This window comes from Podarcis raffonei, chromosome 2, assembly GCF_027172205.1.
Source record: "Podarcis raffonei isolate rPodRaf1 chromosome 2, rPodRaf1.pri, whole genome shotgun sequence".
NCBI classification, from domain to species: domain Eukaryota; kingdom Metazoa; phylum Chordata; class Lepidosauria; order Squamata; family Lacertidae; genus Podarcis; species Podarcis raffonei.
This window is the reverse complement of record NC_070603.1, coordinates 33916134-33935994: the sequence shown is the minus strand read 5'-3', so window position 1 is coordinate 33935994 and position 19861 is coordinate 33916134. Positions and strand designations below refer to the sequence as shown.

The following is a 19861-nucleotide window of genomic DNA, read 5'->3' as shown; positions in this document are numbered from 1 at the left end:
GCTGGCATTCCTCTGGTCTCTGTGACAATGAACTGTAAGCAAAGTTAGAGCCAGCACTGGAAAGCAAGTCCACCGCTGTCTTTGTTTGCCTTGACCCTAGAATGCCCGCTGCTGCGTCCCGGTCCCTCTCTACCACTGCCTGGGGTCTGTGGCAGGCTGCGTGCTGATGGCTATTCATGGCGTCTGTCTTGTCTTCCCGTCTCTAAGCTTCGATGCAAAAGCAGCACTGAAGGCCCTGGCCCATGAGAAGTAAGAGTCCATCTTAAGCTTAGTTCTAGGAAGAATTAGCTGTCTATTAATACAGGCCACACTGGGGTGTATGGGGTGTTAGGCGAAGAGTAGCACCTCTGGTGGGGGGGTATTGTTGTGCTCCTTCTGGGGAGGTTTGTCCATCTTTGGTCCCCACCCTACACTTTGCTTGCACCTGTGACTCCTAGAAGCTGTCATCATGGGACAGCAGCCACACCCTGGGAAATGGCTTCAACTGGCTGGCTAAGCCAGGTGAGGGTAGCCGATGAGTCTCAAACCCTTGGTGAGTTAGCGACTTTTCTTGCATTGAAAGATGAGATCCGGTGGATTGACCAATAGTGGCTCCAACATTCAAGAAGGCAGTTTCTGCACGTGGTGTAGAGGGAAGTGAGGGAATGTTATTGGGAGAACACAATGCACACTAAACATTACAGCACACTGCCTTCTTCAGGAGCAAAGAGAATATGGCAATTCATTTATGTTGCTCTGAAGGAATCACTGTAATTGAAACAGATATATTTTTGCCTCTGAAGAAAGTATATGCAGAAATAGACTGGGCATGTTTGTATTCCACAACAGAATTTCCCCACTTCTAGCATTATTTTGAGCTTTTAAAATTGGGTTGGTGGTTAGGGGTGTTATTAGAACGATTGCCCCCCTGAATTTTTTTTTGGGGGGGCACTTTCATGTTTCACAAAAATCTGCTTTTTTTGCTTTGCGCTGACTAAACACTTGACAGCTTGGTGTTGGTTTCATAATGTTGGAAACCCCAATGCCAGGTGGTTGAGGATTTTTCAGGAGCTTCTGGTACCCCATGAAGCTGGAGAGCCATCTTTCATTTGGAGTTAGGCAACGGGGGATATGCATGCATTAAACATTTGTGCACATTTTGTTTTCTTTGCATTGGGAAAAGATTTCCCCATGGTTACAAGGAATAAAGACAAACTTGAGCTTTCATACCTGCAGTCCGAATCAGGTGGAGGAAGCAGTTGCCATGCTCCTGCCTTCGTTTTAGCAACCTGCAATTCTTTGTCTTTATTTGAAGATGTACCCATGTTCACGGCACTCCAACCATGTTCATAGATATGCTAGCTCAGCCTGACTTTGCCAGCTACAACCTTTCAGCTCTTCGGGGCGGTAAGTATAAGAACCCAAATGTAAGCATGTTTAAATGAGGTTTATCAGCCCCACATTTTAAAAAAAAATGCTAATGGATGCCTTTTAAATACAAACTTTAAACGGAATCAAATGTATTTGCATCAATTTGCATATACCACAGCCTTCTAATGGTACTGAAATAAGTGTTAGATGGCTTGCAATCTACTTTTAAAATATGCTATTATGGTTACAACAAAATGTTGTATTTAATATTTTATTTTTTCATTCCCCATTACAGTAACATGCTTTTTAAAAAGCATGCCTTTAATTCACCATTTAATCATTTCAGGCTTGCCCTCATCTGTTAAAATCAACCCCAGTCAGCATAAGTTCTTAATTATTCGACCAAAGATTGCAGCTTTTGTTTAAACTAATTTCCTTTAAAAATGAGCCAGCTTTCTCCATTTTTAAAGAGGAATTGGCTCATTTCTAGGTGAATGGGGGGGGGGAGGCACTGCTGCTGTTGCTGGTTGATCTTGCCCATTCCTCCCCCAAACTCAAATATTTTGAGGTAAGTAATCTCATGGGTTTGACCCAGCAGCACAGACATACACCTAGGGACCATTCCTCCCTTCAACTTGGTGACACTTTCAAGAGCAGCAAAATGTTAATACAAATTATTGGAGTATATTAGTGAATGACTAAATCATGTTATGTTTATCCTCATGCATGAGGAATCCATCAAGCACACCTTCCTTTTTATTGCTTAATAATCTGAAAGTTTGCGGGGTTTTTTTTGCTATTTCTGTTACTGAAATAGCACAAGGTAGACAATACATTGGTTTTCCATTTTTTAAAAAAAATACTGCATCCACCAGTGTGTGGCAGCAGAGGCCAGGCAGACTGCAAATATTGAATGGAAGGCATCCCAAACCAAGTACCTGCAAATAAAAATACAAGTATGGAATTACACTGTTTGGATTCACACAAACTATACTCACATGTTTTGCTACTGTCTGCCCTATCAAAATCTCGGCTGATTTGCAAAGCGTCAGGGTTAATAAGGGAATAATAATAATACTACTACTAATGATGATGATGATGATGATGTATGCAGCCGTTGTCATGACTTGCTTTGTAAACTTGCAGTGTCCTTTAGGCAACTTCTCAAGGTATGCATTTTTGTCTTTCAGGAGTCATTGCAGGTTCGCCAGTTCCTCCTGAGGTCATGAAGAAGATCATCAACAACATGAACATGCGGGAGATAGTGGTGAGTCACCCTTAATCTTTCGGTTGTGAAGGTTCCTCTGTTGCAGGAGTGGGCAACCTCATCTCAGGGGGTCAAATGCAGTCCTCTGAGCCTCTATGTCTGACCCTTGGGGACTCTGCCCCAGCCATCCCATCTCCTGGCCACACCTATCGCTGTCACCCTCGCTCTGCATCATCCTGGAATGCTTTTACCTGGCTGGGATGCCTTCTGGAACCTTGATAATGCCTCTTGTCTGCCTGCGTGGAGAGATGGTTGGTGCAGAAGCCTCTGTTTTGTTGGGATGTATCCTGCTGTGCAAAGGTTAGAGTCATAGATGTTATTTCACCCACTTTTGTTTCTGATCCCACCCGGTTTTTTGGTCTCTTGCACTGCCCACCCTTGGCATGGAAGGCCACCCTTGGAAGGCTGTCCACAAGAAAACTTGGTTGTTTGGAGAGAGAGAGATATATATAGCTAGAACATGATTACATGAATTTTCATTTCGAAAATTCCCATTGAATGTGGAAATTGACATGGCTGAATTGGGAACTAAAGGTGTAAGGGACCCCTGACCATTAGGTCCAGTCGTGACCGACTCTGGGGTTGCGGCGCTCATCTCGCTTTACTGGCCAAGGGAGCCGGTTTGCAGCTTCCGGGTCACGTTACCAGCATGACTAAGCTGCTTCTGGTGAACCAGAGCAGTGCACAGAAATGCCGTTTACCTTCCCGCCGGAGCGGTACTTATTTATCTACTTGCACTTTGACGTGCTTTCGAACTGCTAGGTTGGCAGGAGCAGGGACTGAGCAACGGGAGCTCACCCTGCTGCGGGGATCCAAACCGCTGACCTTCTGATCGGCAAGCCCTAGGCTCTGTGGTTTAACCTACAGCGCCACCCACATCCCTAACTAAAGGTGTAGCTGGCCTTTAAAGGGATGCATGAGATGGAAGGAAAAAAATCTGCCGTTCTAGATCACTGGAAGAATATGGGCAATGGCGGGTCTTGGTGTTGGACAAACCTGTAGCCCAAGTCAAGCCCTGTTGTACGTGTTTATCGTTTTGCATGGCTACATCACATGTTGCTCTTAAAGGAAAGGGCCTTGCTCGGAAGTTTGTTCCTTTGATGTTCGTTCTGATGCATTTCTGGTCAATTTGTTGGCACTCATATTGTAACATGGATCATGTGCCCGCTCTCTCCCCTTGTGCTGGCAGAGCTATGGATATTAGTGAAGGAGCTTTGGCGATGGCGTTAAACAAGGGGAGCAATATATGGTGTGGCAGGTGACCTTTTCTGCTCTGCCAGGCAGCTTCTTGCAAAGCCTTCTAAGAAGATCTCACATACAGCCCTGTGCATTGCTGGTGTTGGGTAATATGCAAGACTGTGGTGCCGTATTGTTTGGGCCCCTTGGGACATATTTGTGATACTCGCGCACGTTTCAGGTTGCATGGCTGGGCATAAGGCTGTGCTCCCGTGTCGTTTTTGTGACTGCACAGTCTCCAGTGTTCCAGCTTTTCAGTCCTGGAAAGAGCCAGCTCTGTATTTGAAAACAGTGAAGTTAGGGACTGCTGCATCTATGATTGTGGACTGTGCTTATTTTCTGCAACAACACCAAAAGTAGAGCTCTGGAAGGCTGCAGTTAATGATCTTGGATGAAGAGAAGGGTCTCAGAAAAGATGCTGTGCAGACTGTATTTCAGGCCCTCCAGACATCTTGGTCTCCAACTCCCATCAGCCCCACTCTACATGGCCGGGGTTCAAGGATAATGGAAGCTATAGTCCAGCAACATCAACAGGGGAGGGGGGAGCACCCTTGCTGTACTGATACCAGAGACCATATTTTGAGTGTCCCCAAGTGCAAGGTGTTTGTCAAGAGTTTTCAGCCTATGGGATTGCTCTTGTAGCAACAGCAGGGTTGCAACGCATATCATTCAGTAGTGTCTATTGAGCCGTTATTGACAGTTATTGACATGACTCAGTTTCTGACTCATGGAAGACACATAAAAATGCATGAAAACTTGGTCGCTTCATCTTTGCAGCAATAGCTTTATACAGAAGTTGTACATAAGAAAATATATAATTTGTTTTCTACATAAGAGTAAGAGGATCTTGGTGTTTTGTTTTGTTTTCTTCTTAAAAAAAATCCTCCTTGGAGTCAATTACACTCAGTAACAGAGGAATAAATATTATATATTTATATAAACCTTCAGGATTAAAAAAAATAAAAGCAGTTAAATTGAAATTGTCGTACGGTAAAATCCATGGTGATAAGCCACAGTCATCTTGCTGCAAACAGCTATATCTCATAGGGTGGATGGAGGAATCTTTTTTTCAGGATGGCAGGTGAGAATCCCTTTGTGTCGTCTCCCCCCTCCCACCCCCGCCCATTTTATATACACACACCTTATGATATCTTGTTGTTCTAGGACTGTGGGTTTCAATCTTCCCTAAGACAAACCTCCTCTGTTTCATTGTCTGCCAATGAACCCCTGTGAATCGGCTCAAGAGCTTTGTATGCGGAAAGGATTCTGGGGCGTAATCTCCATTTGCAAAGCATGCCGTCCAAATCCATTAGGCTTTGTCATTGCTCAACATGAACCGAGTGTGCAGCCTAGAAGCCATTCCAACCCCCTCTTGGATCTGCATACTGACCAGGAGGATCAGTAATGGTGGGCAATAGCCAAGTTGCCTTTCGGGGAACGGTGGTGTGTGTGTGATTAGAAAATCAGTAATTGAGGAACCAGTCCCTGCCTCCCCCAAGTAAAAAAAGGGCTTCACTTCCAATGAACCCTAGATTTCTATTTAGTCTGATCAGCCTAGAGAGGACAATCTGCTGTTATTTTCATGGTGACCAGCTAGCCCACCCATACTGCTCCAACTGCAGTCCTGAGTACAGATTCACTGTGGTAGCGCCTCACACAGGAGAGATGCTCCATCTCTTATGAGCTGAACCTGGAGAGTTATACTGCATGTGTTATATAGGTAGATTCTGGAGATCCCAGCTCAAAGACGTCCAATAAATCCATTGTTGCCGCTCATGTATGGTTGAAGGGCAAGTTGTGAAATCCTTACCACAAAAATGGTAAGGATAACTTTGTTACCAGAGCCTGATGGCCTTCTTGCCCTATTTGCATGGGGGCGAGAGAATCTATTTATACCAGGAATAAAGACCCAAATCACTGTCCCTGTATTATATAGTCACAGGATTGCACTCATGTTTCCGCAAAGCACAGGGCAAGGATGTTGTTCTTTGATTTGTTTTCCTACACAGAGCATCTAGATGGAATTGGATAGAAGGGTTCTGCATTTGGCAGTTCAAATGGGATATCGAACATCAGATGCCAAATTCTTGAATGACTGGGCATTCGAAAGGGCAGAACAACCATTGCAGCCCTCTAGTTGGTGATTCAGTCTCTTTCTTACATTGAACTGGTTGGGAGGCAAACAGCAATCTGTGGCCATATTTGCACTTATGAAATCAATATTTTAACTGCTCACCCTAAGGAATATTGGCATGTGTGGGTGCTGAGAATTCCCCATTGGAGATCCCTAGAACCCCTCACCGGTGTCTTAAGCTTTCCTGCATTGGGAAAGCTGATTCTTAAACCAGTTCAGATGTGCAATATAGATGGAGCTGGGAATTGCTCACATGTCACTGTTGCTCAATTCCTTTCCCACCCCATGCCTTGTTTTCAGTAATCTTCCAGCATTTGTCCCATTGCTTCTCCCCTACCGACAACCACCACCCAGGTGGCACCCATGCCAAATATTAAAAGAAGGCAATGCAACCTTTGCATTCAGAATAACCCCCAAAAATTTTCCTCACAGTATAGGCCACGCACCGAATTCATGCTCTCATGCTGGTAGACTTTAAGGTTCTGCTCAAGTACAAAGTTTCCAATGCGAAATCAGGGATTCATTGGGTTGGGGATGTGGAGAAACTTTTAATGTTCTCTGTTAACTCCCATCCTGTTAGAAGGCAAATCCCAGAGACAAACTGAGTAGCTGAATGGCATCAAGAAAGAGGACTGTGTACTTTACCAGCAGGATCTAGTTTAGCTGTGTCTTAGCACTGCCATGCATAAGTTTAGGTTTTGTTTTTTGTTAACAACTAAATCTTTTAAAATAATAGATATAATAACAGGGGGGGGGATGAAATGGTGGATTCCACTCTGCGATCTTCATATAGCAAGAGGTGGTTGCTACCAGATATATGTTTCTTGAAGGGGTGGAGCTGCTTGGGGATGAAGGGCTTGGATGGAGTCAGTAGTTTTCTGATTGGTTGAAGCAGCCAGTCACCTGGACCAGCTTTCCTGGGTCCTGGGAGGGCAGGGAAGAAGAAAGAAAGAAATACCTCCATAAACCTAAAAAGTATTCTGAGCAGATCAAGTGCAATAATAATTATGCTTAACATTTGTATGGCGCTTTCACATTTCCAGAGCACCTCATCTGCTTAATCCTCACAACAAACTCTGCAAGGCAAGTTAGTTTTACCACCACCCCATATTGCAGGTGGAGAGACTGAGGCTGGACATGAGTGTCTTGCCCAGGACGATTTAGTGAGTTCCTGGCGGAACGCCCTGATTGATACCTCCAGCAAGTTTCAAAAGTTCTGCAGAGTGACCATTTTAAAACAGAGATGACTCAAACAGGAGAACTTTCCATGGAAAAACATGCACCTCTGGTCAGGCAATAAAACATGTTCTGGTACATTCACAGTGTTCAGGAGGCAGGAGCTCAGCTGGGTTTAGCCAATAGATGAGTTGACATAGCGTCAGGGTATAGACAGACATAGCCAGCAGCTTAGCTTTGGAACAAGATTCTCTCATCTGTTGCTTTCTGTTTCTCACTCATTCCTCTGGACTCCTTTCCCCTGCCCAAATCTTTGGCAACAAGAAACTATGTTGTTTCCAACCTCCCTTCTCTGAACTGCATCCATCTCTGACTACTGGGATGCCATGTTCTGGGACACGGGGTCCTTGTATGTAATGCAAATGTATGTGTTTTGTAAGGTATTGGACTTTTGACAACTATACAAAATGAAGCCTTCTGTTGAGACACAGAACAGGAACAGGCCAGGTGCCTATGCTGCCAGCTTACGTAATTATGCCCTGCCAGTGGGCCTCAGGGATGGGTAGAAGAGGATTCCATTCAAAGAAGCCTATGGAACAGCTTTGCTGCCGACACTACCAGTAACGGAGAGCTAGCCATTAGTTCTGTCTAGGCTAGAGCAACATGGCAGGCCCTCCCATTCTGAAAAACGGCACAACACTGTGAATCAGGACCTCACTCGCCTCACTTTCTCTGGTTGCAAAAAAAAGTGGGCAGACACTGGTGCTAGAAAACGTGTCACCTGTTTGATACTATGGGTGTGGTCTCATAATATTTTATGGGGTAATTTTGGGTGTGATCAGGCAAAGCCTGTGTGGGAGGGGTTCTCTGAAAGGCATCTTAAATAGAAAACAGGAGGGGGGGAACAATTGCCTGCTTAATGGCGACTTCCCTTCTTGGACCTCTTCGTGGGGACCTTGCAACCGCGGAGTGCAGAGGTATCTCTGATCTGCTGTCCTCGAGCTGAAGAGGGCGATGCGCAGGCTGCATCAGGGCGTGATCGAGTGGATTCCAGCCACCTACAGAAGAAAAAGCAAATTCGCATGGTCACAACAGTGTGGTTGTCAGGGTAGATCTCTTGAGTGAGATTTACCAACTCATGCCTTGTACTGGCAAGGATTCATTAGCTAACCAGTACATCTTATCTATATCTATCTATCATCTATCTCTATCATCTGTTTATCTATCTATCTGTCTGTCTATCTATCTGTCTATCTATCTATCTATCTATCTCTCTATCTATCATCTATCATCTATCTATCTATCATCTATCTATCAATCATCAATCATCTATCTATCTATCTATCATCTATCTATATCTATCTTTCATCTATCTATCTATCATTTATCTATCTATCTATCATCTATCTATCTATCTATCTATCTATCTATCTATCATCTATCTATCTATCTATCTATCATCTATCTATCTATCTATCTATCTATCTATCTATCATCTATCTATCCACAAACACACATACACAAGAGTGGACTAGGGGAGTCATTGCACCCATGAGATATAGAACAAAGTGTTCTTTTACCTGCGCAGAGGTGCTAGCTGACAGGAGCAGTGCCAAGGGTTGTTCGACAGGGTGAGGGTCTCAAGACGGCTGAAAGGGAAGTTCCCAGGAAGACTGGACAGTTTGTTGTTCTCAATGTGAACAGTCTTCAGTGTGGTTACGCCAGCAAATGCTTTATCTGAAAACTGAAGCACAGGCACATCAGGCAACCAGCAGGGAAAGGAGAAGCTTATCCTTTGGGCCTAGTTGACAAATCAGTTTTTTTGCTGGCAGTACATTTTGACTTGGTGTGGATACTTTTGGGCTTTCCGTCGGCATGTGGTTGGACACTGTAAGTACAGGATGCTGGAATGAATGTACCTTTGGGTCAGATCCAACAAGGCTCTTCTTCTGTTTCTATGACTCCAACCCAAAGTCCAGCAGCCACTCTTAAGTAACTCCCATTTCTCTTTCTGTATTTCTCTTCATCAGTGATCAGTGTTTCAGGGATCAATACCAGGGTGGGGGATGTAGTGTGGAATGCCCATTAGATTTTTACATGCACACCTAAACTATGAATTTAGCCATAAGTATCCCTCCTTCTCCTCCTCCTCCTCCAACTATAGCAGGCTTTAGGACCAAATTGCATGATGCCGAGTTTTGTGTAGTCTCCCCCCATTAAAAAAATAAATTCCCCACTCCTCTTTCTGGTGGCTTTCCTCATAAGAAAAGAAAGAAAGATGCAGCCATTTCAGAAAAAAAAACTTCTAGAAGGGAAAAGGTTAGCAAGCCTTCCCCACCACCACCATTGTGCGTCTTCCACTTTAAACTTCTTCAGCTGTATTTTGTAAAAGACAAAAACAGGGGCAGACTACACATGGTTGAGCTTTAGTTTCCTTCCCTGCAGCATGAATCTTCCTGAGCTCCGGAGAAGAGCGAAGGGTGGAAGGAGGACCACCTTAGTATTTGTCTTCATACTTTAGGGTCGCTGAATTTAAGCTCTTGGAACCTGAAACCATGACACTACAGGCATGTGTAGCGTACAAGGCTGTTCTCTGATTAGAAGAGACATTGATGACCTTTTTTGGGGGGTTATGTGTCCCATATTATTTAAAAGATATGTGTGTTCCGACAACCTCCATCGCTCTCCCTGCCTCCAGCTTCTTTCTAGACATCTCTTCATTTCCGAACAAGCAAAGAGATTATTTGGCTTTTCATAGTTGAAATCCTTTCTGGCACCCGGTTGCCACATTCATGGAGAGGAGTATTTGTGGAGACTCAAGGGCCTGTAGACTTTGGCAGAACCCGGTGGACTCTCAATGGAAAGTTACACTTGGCATTCAAGCACAGTAGAAATAGCAAGGCAGATTTCCAGTGACTCAAGATTCCTCTCCCCTTTCTCTTTTTCCTGACCGGGATGCTGCATAATGTGTACATTTATGCCATATATAGGTTTGCTTGGAGATTACAGCTCTTTCACAGAATTATGAGACGGTAAAGAGCTAAAGCAGTTATTTCTTGGCCTAGTTGTCATCGTTGCTCCTTGCTTCACTTGGAAAAATTCCCATGCACACAAACCCAACAACATAAACTTCCTTGGAGACTACTAATTTAGGTTCAAAACATCTACCAGTGGTTACAACAATGTTCTCCCCACTACCACTCCCCTTACTCCCTTTCAGGGAAATGAAAAGAATATATACTAAGCCCGGATAAAATTACAAGTCATTGCAGTGTTTCCACAACACGTCACAAGAATCAACTAATCGCTGAATAAATTCCTCTACAGACCATCACTGAATGAATCCCAGAACATTCTCCTTGAGTTGTTGGCAGGGCTCTTTTTCACACGAGATGCAAAGGCAAGCATCTCATCTTAAAGAGCTGTATATATTTGAAGGAGATGTGCTGCAATTCTAGAGGGCTTTGCGGTTCACCGCCAGATGTTGTAATTCTTGCTCCTTTGTGTAGTGGTGTTATGCACCCGCTCTTAGATATTGTACCTCCTGGTGCTGAGTTTGTGCTGGAGTCATCTAGTGCAGCTATTGTCTGAAAGGATGAGATGAGAATGAGTGTTTATATAGATTACTTCCTGTTCATTCCCTTTTTACCTTTAGTTGTGGCAGGGATTAAATCATCTTTTGAATTTGTGATCTTCCCAGGGAAGGTGTAGCTCTGTTTGGTTGCTCATTGAGAAGTCCATCGACCCATTCCAAAAGGTTGCACTGTCATCTTTGGTATTTGCCAGCTGAGCCTTGGCTGGTTGATACTCTGGCCTGGAAACCTAACTATTACTAAATGCCTAGGTCTGCTATCTGCTTGCAGAAACCTCTAATGTTGAAACTACATGTAAAAGTGTTGTGTTCATTACGTTGACTACTGAAATAGCAAATTCTCAGCTTTTAGAAGCTTTGTTTATAATTCATGTTAAGGGTACCAATGTGTGCCAGGAAACAAACCATATCGGATTGCTAAACGAAAGGAGAACCAAAGTCCACAGCAGAGTAATTAAGGTGGGCGAGGAGAAGAGGGTTAAGGGAGCTGGAGAAAGGGAAGTGTTCATGGATCCCCTTCTCAGGTTATATTAGCAGTAATGCTGGCATGGGGGAAGGATCCACAGCATCAACTTCTTTCATCTGGCTTGGTTTTTCCCATGTCACCCAACAGAACCCATGAAGAGGAGTATGTGAAACTGCATAGATGGGATTAGACTAGGTTTATGTATATGCAGGTAGATTGAAGAAGCAAGAAGAACTGAGGGTCCACACAGGTGGAAGGGAGATTTTGATTAGGCTCCAGCATGTGTACAAAACTCCGCCTGAGACCCTCCTTTCCTGTGGAGCTTTCTGAAGTTCCAGCCTTTGAATGGGATCAGTGAGTATCATCCATTCACGAGCCAGATGGCAAAAGACATAGCTGGTTTATGGTGCTGTGGACAGCTCCCTTGTGGACTTCTCCTTTCTGGATTAGATACCATCCTTTTCGGATAGGAAATACATGTACCTGTCAAATAGTAATCCAGTTGCTGGTATAACTGAACTTCAAACCGTGAGCCAGGATTCTGGACTGGTGAAAATCACCATTGTGTGTCTCTGAGTTTATACAATTCATTCAACAATCCAAACCCCATTGTTCTTTTAGGTACTGTATACTGTATTCTGCTCAGGTAAAGCCTAACAGAGTTCCACGACTACTTCAAGTGGTTGTTTTGTTTTTTAAAATGTGTCACAAGATAACACCTTTATGGTAGCATGTATGCAATTCTGAGGCTCTTGAATACTGTTGTAATTTGGAAATTGAAAAGCCCTTTCATCAAGAGGACTTCACATTGCTCCAGTCCTGAATAATTTGCCAGTTTCCAATCCCCATCCTTGAAAACTCCCTCCTCCCTCTCTGCCACCACCACCTGCTTCATAACTTTGTGTCTTGGGGTGAATCTTGCTCCTTCGGGTGAATCTGTTTGTTCACCGTTCATCCTGATACGTCTGCACAAAGCTTACATGGAGCTTAGACTGTGTCTGGTATTTACGGAGTATTCATTCTGATTTGTGTACAAGGCTCATATGACAATGAGCATTTCTCCTGATTTGTTTCTTGGGTGTTTACATGACTTCCTGTTAATCGTTTTTTCACCCCACTTTCTCAATGCATAATCTATGATGCCTTCAGACTGTCCCTGTCCACACTGCAAAAAGTTCATTTAAAAATGTGGATTTGTGCTTTAATCTATTTTAGTTGCACAGACCTGAAGTTCTAGTAAGCAATTGAATCTCCACACACACACCCCAGTGAAATATTGACAGTCTGTAGATACCTTGTATTAGCTCTGTGCTCTGGGTGATTTTCTTTTCTGTGTAAAATGTGTATTTAATTTTGTTTGCCAACACTCTGTCATTCACAGAGCTTTATTGCCGGGGGGGGGGAGATGGTTCATGTTGCTGTATCCCTTAGCATCTCTTTGAGGGTCACTGTTTTGGTGCTGATTCACCTGGATAACCTCAGCATGGGTACATAGCATGGCTGGAAACTTCCCTCCTTGTTCACCTGGAAGCCTTCCATGATCCTTCTGCTTCTGTTTGATGTGGTCGCTTCCCCCCCACCTGGGACATGCTCCATCTAGTGTGATGTCACTGCTGCCTCCTGTTTACGAAAAGCACCTCAAGCATGATGCTTCAACCTCTGGGACATGACTCATTTGCCGAGAAGAAGAGGAGTATTTTGCTGCATTACCTGAATGTCCCTCTAGCTCTCTTGATAGGAACAGAGTGCCTTTGTGGAGCGCTGTGAGGGTTTCTCTTGAGAGATAGTCAATAAACAAACCCTTCTTTATGAAGTGTAAGGTTGGAGAGAGGCAAAGATGCAAAAGTCCTCATGTGTGCTCAGTCTACCTGACTGCAGAGCACTCACCAGTCGCTGACGTTAGCCTCCACTTCTGCGGTGGTCACTGCATTCACTTACTCGTTCCAATAACAGGCCATCAGTCTGGTGTCTAGGAACAGAGCTTCACTCTCCCTTTTGCAAACAGCAGGCATAGGGGTGCCCGCCTTTTGCCTCCAGTACTCTGTCCCATTAATTTCCTAGTCCAGCCTTCCCCAAGATTGTGCCCTCCATACATGGTTGGACAATGGAAGTTGTCCATAAGGCTGCTGGGAGTTGTAATCCAATATAATCTGGAGGGCATCAGGTTGGGGACCTAGTCTCTGCCTGTCAATCACTCTTACTATACAAACGGACACAGCCTTTGCATCATTCATTTTGGAAGACAGGCACCATGACTATGGCTGTTATTATTCAATATTATTTAGTTTGAAAGCATCACAGGCTCCATGCAGAACCATGAAGCCTCCAAGTTACAGGGCTTACAAACAGATGAGATGAAGGCAAGAGGGGGAGGAATTTCAAATGAGTAACTAGAACAAATACGGTAGTGGACAGGGAGGGAGGTAGTGGAAATGTGAACGGTGATGCAGAAAAACATTCATTTCTGTTCAGGAGCAACCTGAAGGAGAAAAGGGCCCCAGGGCTTGGTGGAGAGAGAATTGGCTGCTAGGAAATTATTCCAGAACAACTTATTTCAAATTTAGGAGCGTGAAATGCAAATAATAAACCTACCACCTTTTATCGTTATTTTGCATTTTCACTAGCACCTGAAGTGCTTTTTTGCTAACAATTTGCTTCTATAGTTGGGTGCTGTGAGTTGTTAGGAAGCCTCTCCCAGAGCTACTGTTTTGAGCACCCTTAACAAACTACAGTTCCCATAATTCCTTGGGAGGGGGGAGCCATGACTGTTGAAAGAGTATTTTTAATATATGGCATGGATGTTACCCTAGCCATGATGTAAACAGTCAAAGCTCTTCATGTTTGACAAACAGGGGAGAGAGTCTGTGTAGGGAGTCCTGTCCTTTTCACATCCCACTTACCCATTTCCCACCATCATTGAGGTATTTGCTTCAAAGGGGCATGACCTGTACGGATGGGCAAATCTGCCCACTTCATTTTCTCTCAAATTTTCATTTTTCTGATCTTGAGTCCCATTTACCCTATGTCCACATCAGTTTGGGATTATTTTTTAAAGCCTACACATTTTTGTAAGCAGTTTCCCCTGATATAATACACTTTTGTACATTATTTTCACTAATGCACACTTATTTGTGTGCCCTTTCCTGTAAATATATGAAGGAGCGTCTCCACCCCCATCGTTCAGCCCAGACACTGAGATCCAGTGCCGAGGGCCTTCTGGCGGTTCCCTCATTGCGAGAAGTGAGGTTACAGGGAACCAGACAGAGGGCCTTCTTGGTAGTGGCGCCCGCCCTGTGGAACACCCTCCCTTCAGATGTGAAGGAAATAAGCAGCTATCCTATCTTTAAAATACATCTGAAGGCAGCCCTGTTTAGGGAAGTTTTTAATATTTAATGCTGTACTGTTTTTAACATTTGATTGGGAGCTGCCCAGAGTGGCTGGGGAGACTCAGCCAGATGGGCGGGAAACAAACAAACAAACAAACAAATATTATTGTTATTTGGGTGGAGAACTGCATCACTGAATTCGGTGACGTGCACATCTTGAAGGGTAGCTGCATTTTGATTGGCTCAAGAAGTGGGAATTAGGTGGATTCCCACTAAAATGTGAACCAAACTAATTCCTCCCCTGCCCCCATACATAGCAGCCAGTCACGTTTTTCCAAACCTGGCATTGCCCCCTTCTTCTCGCCCAACTAAACATGCCTTCCAGGCTCCTGAGAAGAAGGTAATAAATGCTTTCACCTTCCCTACAAAGAAACTACAAAGAAAACTGTCAGTCCCCCCCCCCCCCATTTCTGAATCTAGCTTATGCTTCGAAACATGCTGCCTCTTCTCCAAATCACCCAGGAGGCTGTGGCAAACCACTGGATTTACTTTCAGGCTGTGTGGCTTTCCTTCCCCCATCAATGTTGCCCCCAAATGTAGCATTTGTCTTTCCTCTGCCGGAATGAATTATAATGTTAAAAGGTGCACTGCAAACATACCACTGGAAGCAGGGGGATTGAAACCTGCTTCCTGCCGCTCATTTCCCCTGCATGTGGAGTGAAAGCAGGATGTGCATCCCAAACGGTGTCCCACTTATTTTGCCCCATACAGTGGTACCTCGGGTTAAGTACTTAATTCGTTCCAGAGGTCCGTTCTTAACCTGAAACGGTTCTTAACCTGAAGCACCACTTTAGCTAATGGGGCCTCCCACTGCCGCTGCGCCACCAGAGCACGATTTCTGTTCTCATCCTGAAGCAAAGTTCTTAACCCGAGGTATTATTTCTGGGTTAGCGGAGTCTGTAACCTGAAGCGTATGTAACCCGAGGTACCACTGTATAACTGTGATGGGAGCGACTGAGAACCCAGCCAGCCCTTACTTCTGTTTTTTTAACTGTGCTTTAGGCATGAGTGTGGCAGAACAGAAAGAGACTGCGTTTGAAAAGTCTGCATTAGAAGTGTTTGCAAACATTGTGGTGGCTGGGGGTATGCAGTGGTACCTTGGGTTACAGATGCTTCAGGTTACAGACTCTGCTAACCCAGAAATAGTACCTCAGGTTAAGAACTTTGCTTCAGGATGTGAACAGAAATTGCACGGTAGCGACAGCGGGAGGCCCCATTTAGCTAAAGTGGTGGTTCAGGTTAAGAACAGTTTCAGGTTAAGAACGGACATCTGGAACAAATTAAGTTCTTAACCTGAGGTGCCTCTGTATATGGAAGGCAACAATGCCTCCGAAGGGCAAAGGTTGCTTTCCCCGCAGAAGTGAAGGGGAACAATTCATTCATATGTAAAGAAGTGATGCACCTGGTTGTCTCAGCCACTGAGAATAAACTCATGGCTTGATGGCTCACCTGGGGTGGCTCACCTTGTTTGTCACCCTTGCCCTTGGGCAGCCCTTCAGCACCTGCATGCCAACAGTGGCTGTGGCCACCTTGCACCCTCACTTTGCACACACAGACAGCCCCCCTCCTCCACTGATCCATGCAGATCAGCTGAGGGCAATGGGATCATCACCCTCTCCCTGCTCAGCAAATGATTGATCCAATGACCAAGGAGGGTGCTGGGCTAGGTGCAGAAGTTAAATCCTCTCTGTCCAACCCAGTATACTGCCTTACTTTAATTTCTGTTTTCTTTTTGGTGCTGGCAAAATGGGGAGCGGGTGCAGGGCAGAAAACTATGTGGGGAGCTACATTAATGTCCCACTGCTGTTGCTAGAACGGGGTGGAATTTGGGTGAGAGTGAATATTTTGAATGGGTAAGATCTAGGGAGGGAGAGGGAAATTTCTGTGGAGCGCTTACCTTTTCTAGGCCCATGTTGTCCAGGCTGAGTGTCTCCATGTAGCGCCCAAAGGACTGGAAGGCTAAATCCGGGATGATCTTCATGGGGTTGTTTGAGAGTTTCAGGTCCTCCACCACTCTCAGCTTGCTCATGGCAGCCCCAGGGTAGCTGGTCAGATGGTTCTTATCCAGGTGGAATATGGCTAGGTTCTCCACATCGTCCAGGGCTGCAGGATGGATGGAGTTGATAGAGTTGTTCGAGAGATAGAGCCAGCGGAGATCCTTGGTCCCATGGAAGGCTCCTGCTCTCAAGTCTCGGAGCTTGTTGCTGCCTAGCTGCAGGATGAAAAGGTTGATCAGTGGGGAGAGGAGCCCCTTGGGCAGGTCTGGGATCTTGTTGTGGTCTAGGTAGAGGTAGGTGAGCTCCGTCAGGTCATCAAAGGCCCCCATCTTTATGACGCTGATGTCATTGTTGGACAAGTAAAGGTAGACCAGCTGCTTCAGGCCCCGGAAGGCTCCGCTGGAGATCTCTTTGATGTGAGAGTGCTGGAGGTGGAGAGAGACGAGGTTCTTCATCTCCCTGAAACCGTTGGTCGGCAGGACAGGGAAGTTGTTCCTCTGCAGGTTGAGGAGACGTGTCTGCTCAGCTACCTTGGGGATCCTTCTCAGCCCAACGTTGTCGCAGATGACATGCTGGAGGTCTCCCCCGTGGCAGTGGCAGTTCTGAGGACATGCCTGGAGAACGGGCAGGAGGCATAGCAGCAAGCCGAAGAGCTTGAGTACGAAGCCTGACCGGTCCATGTCCACAGAGCTGTGATGGATGTGCAGGGAGAAGCAGCGGCAGCAAGAGGAGAAGGAGGAGGAGGAGGGAGAAGGTGGAAGGGAGAGTGAGCATGCAGCAAGCTGAACACAGCCCTATTTATAATGTTATTAAAAAACAAAATCCCTTCCCACTAACCGCAGCCAGCAGCCAGACTCTGACTTGGAAGCAACTGGCTTCAGGAACTTGGTGTGACTTTAACCCCTTGGCACCAAGCACAGAGGGATCCTCCTTCCCTCTCCTCTTCTTAACTTTGATGATGCAGGGAGTGCTTCCCCTGCTAACAAATCACCACGGGGAACAGTGTTTGTATGTCTGTTGTTGAAAATTCTTGTCCTTCCCTGAACCATGTGTGCAGGAAAATAGAACCGTATCTAAGGGGATCTTCAGATGTGCTGAGGGGGACGTTCTCCTTGTTGCCTTCTAATCAGTAGCTGATAGGAAAGGCATGCCAGGGTAACTAACATGGAAGCCATCTGAATTCTTCCCCTGCCCGGTTCACAGGGCATCTTTTGGGCTATTCCATTGAGGATACTGATTGGCTACTGTGGATGCAATCCATTTTTCCCCCTGCCTCCCCTCCATCTGGCTTACCTAGAGCTCAGTGGTCTACATCCTTTATTGGTTGTTTTTCACTATTCATAATAATAATAATGCAAGTAACAAATAGCCTCGCAGCTAAATTGTTGGCTGAACTTGGCAGTTAAGTAATACAACAACACCACAAACTGGCTTATAAGTATAAAACCAAATTTACTAGAATAATAGCTAGAATAGAGATAGACTTGTAACCATTCAAACAAAAAAAAACTAAGGTGCCATGTGCAAGACAAAGCCTGGAGATACTGTAAACATGGAGTGGATAAATGTACAACTCTATCTTAACAAGTTACATGTGCAGTAAATGTTATACAGACTGGATAAATGAACCGTTCAACAAGTAGCGTAAGTCCAATCACAGAACAGCAACCCTGTGCTGCCGCAACGGCAAAGGTAGCACACTGGAGAATATGAAAAAGTTTTTCAAAGCTGTTTTTCAAAGATTGAACTGGATGAGATGTTCTTCAATGGGTCTTGAGTTGGAAACACAAAGCCGTATGCATGGATCAATCACGGGAAGGCAAATCAAAGCCACCACCCTGGTGAGAATAACGCAAGTGGGCAAAAGGAGACCTGTTCTCCAGATATATTACAGGTTTCGCTACAGGCTTCATCAGTCCGAAAAGCTGCATGATACAAAATAGCACTCCAATTGCAATGTGTGGTGAACCATACAAATTAGAAAATATCAGTCTCATACTATACCTTCCCCAGTCATACAAAACGGTTTGCTCAGGATAAAGAAAGTATTCACAGGCACAGCTAGTGTTCAGACTCATAACAAGCAGTTAAATACAATACAGGTGTATAGAATCAATCATCACATAGTGTTGGACTCAAACTCCCATCAGCCCCAGCCAGCATGATCAGTGACCAGGGTTGATGGGATCTAGAGTCTGATAACCTCCGGAAAACTTAATAAAAATCAATTTAAAAAACAGTAAAAGCACCATCAGTAAAACTAAGTTCAAGTGGCAGTACTTAAAAATGCCCTCTGGAAGAGAGCAGAGATTGGGCCAGGCAACCTCCCTGGAGCAAGGTGTTGGTGCCACTGCAGGAAAGCCTCTGCTCCTTGTGTCCAGTCTCCAGACTTCAAATGATGGAGGGACACAGAACAAAGTCTCATTGGATGATATTCATGGTTGGGCAACTTCATATCACTGGAGACAGTGCTTAAGATACACTGGTCCCAAATCACTTCAGACTTTAAAAGTCAAAATAGCACTTTGCCTAAAAGCAAATTGACAAACAGTTTAGATGGTATTATATTACAGTTGCACGCTCCAGTCTGTCACTTGTAGTTCATGTTCTGGCAGCTGTATTCTCGTCTGGCAGAAGCTTCCAAGCTGTCTTCACCGGCATCACCATATAGATCGTACTACGGTATCACCTTGCCAACAAAGGCCTGTATAGTTAAAGCTATGGTTTTCCCAGTAGTGATGTATGGAAGTGAGAGCTGGACCATAAAGAAGGCTGATCGCCGAAGAATTGATGCTTTTGAATTGTGGTGCTGGAGGAGACTCTTGAGAGTCCCATGGACTGCAAAAAGATCAAACCTATCCATTCTTAAGGAAATCAGTCCTGAGTGCTCACTGGAAGGACAGATCTTGAAGCTGAGGCTCCAATACTTTGGCCACATCATGAGAAGAGAAGACTCCCTGGAAAAGACCCTGATGTTGGGAAAGATGGAGGGCACAAGGAGAAGGGAACGACAGAGGACGAGATGGTTGGACAGTGTTCTCGAAGCTACCAACATGAGTTTGACCAAACTGCGGGAGGCAGTGGAAGACAGGAGTGCCTGGTGTGCTCTTGTCCATGGGGTCACAAAGAGTCGGACACGACTAAACAACAATGGTAGGCTAACCTGGAGCTGATTGAGGCATAAATAATGGCTAGGTCTGAATTCCCAAAGAGAAGCTGGTGTTTAAGACAGAGCTGGTAAAAGGCACCCCTAGCCA

At 44.9% G+C, this 19861-nt stretch overlaps 2 protein-coding genes across 3 annotated transcripts in view; one reads left to right on the top strand and one right to left on the bottom strand.

Annotated features, from left to right (window-relative positions):
* ACSF2 (acyl-CoA synthetase family member 2) overlaps nt 1-19861 on the top strand; it is a 54796-nt gene that overhangs the window by 19097 nt on the left and 15838 nt on the right. For both annotated transcript variants that reach the window (XM_053375786.1, XM_053375787.1), the window contains exons 8-10: nt 101-249; nt 1295-1386; nt 2541-2617. In XM_053375786.1, coding sequence (XP_053231761.1) covers nt 101-249; nt 1295-1386; nt 2541-2617 — 318 coding nt within the window. The remainder of the gene's footprint in view (nt 1-100; nt 250-1294; nt 1387-2540; nt 2618-19861) is intronic.
* On the bottom strand, nt 6516-17532 carry CHAD (chondroadherin). The gene is made up of 4 exons (XM_053375792.1): nt 16505-17532; nt 8744-8907; nt 8076-8221; nt 6516-6911 (listed from the first exon to the last, which is right to left on the bottom strand). Exons 1-3 carry the CDS (start codon nt 17282-17284, stop codon nt 8080-8082), a joined length of 1086 nt encoding a protein of 361 aa, XP_053231767.1. The 5' UTR covers nt 17285-17532; the 3' UTR covers nt 6516-6911; nt 8076-8079.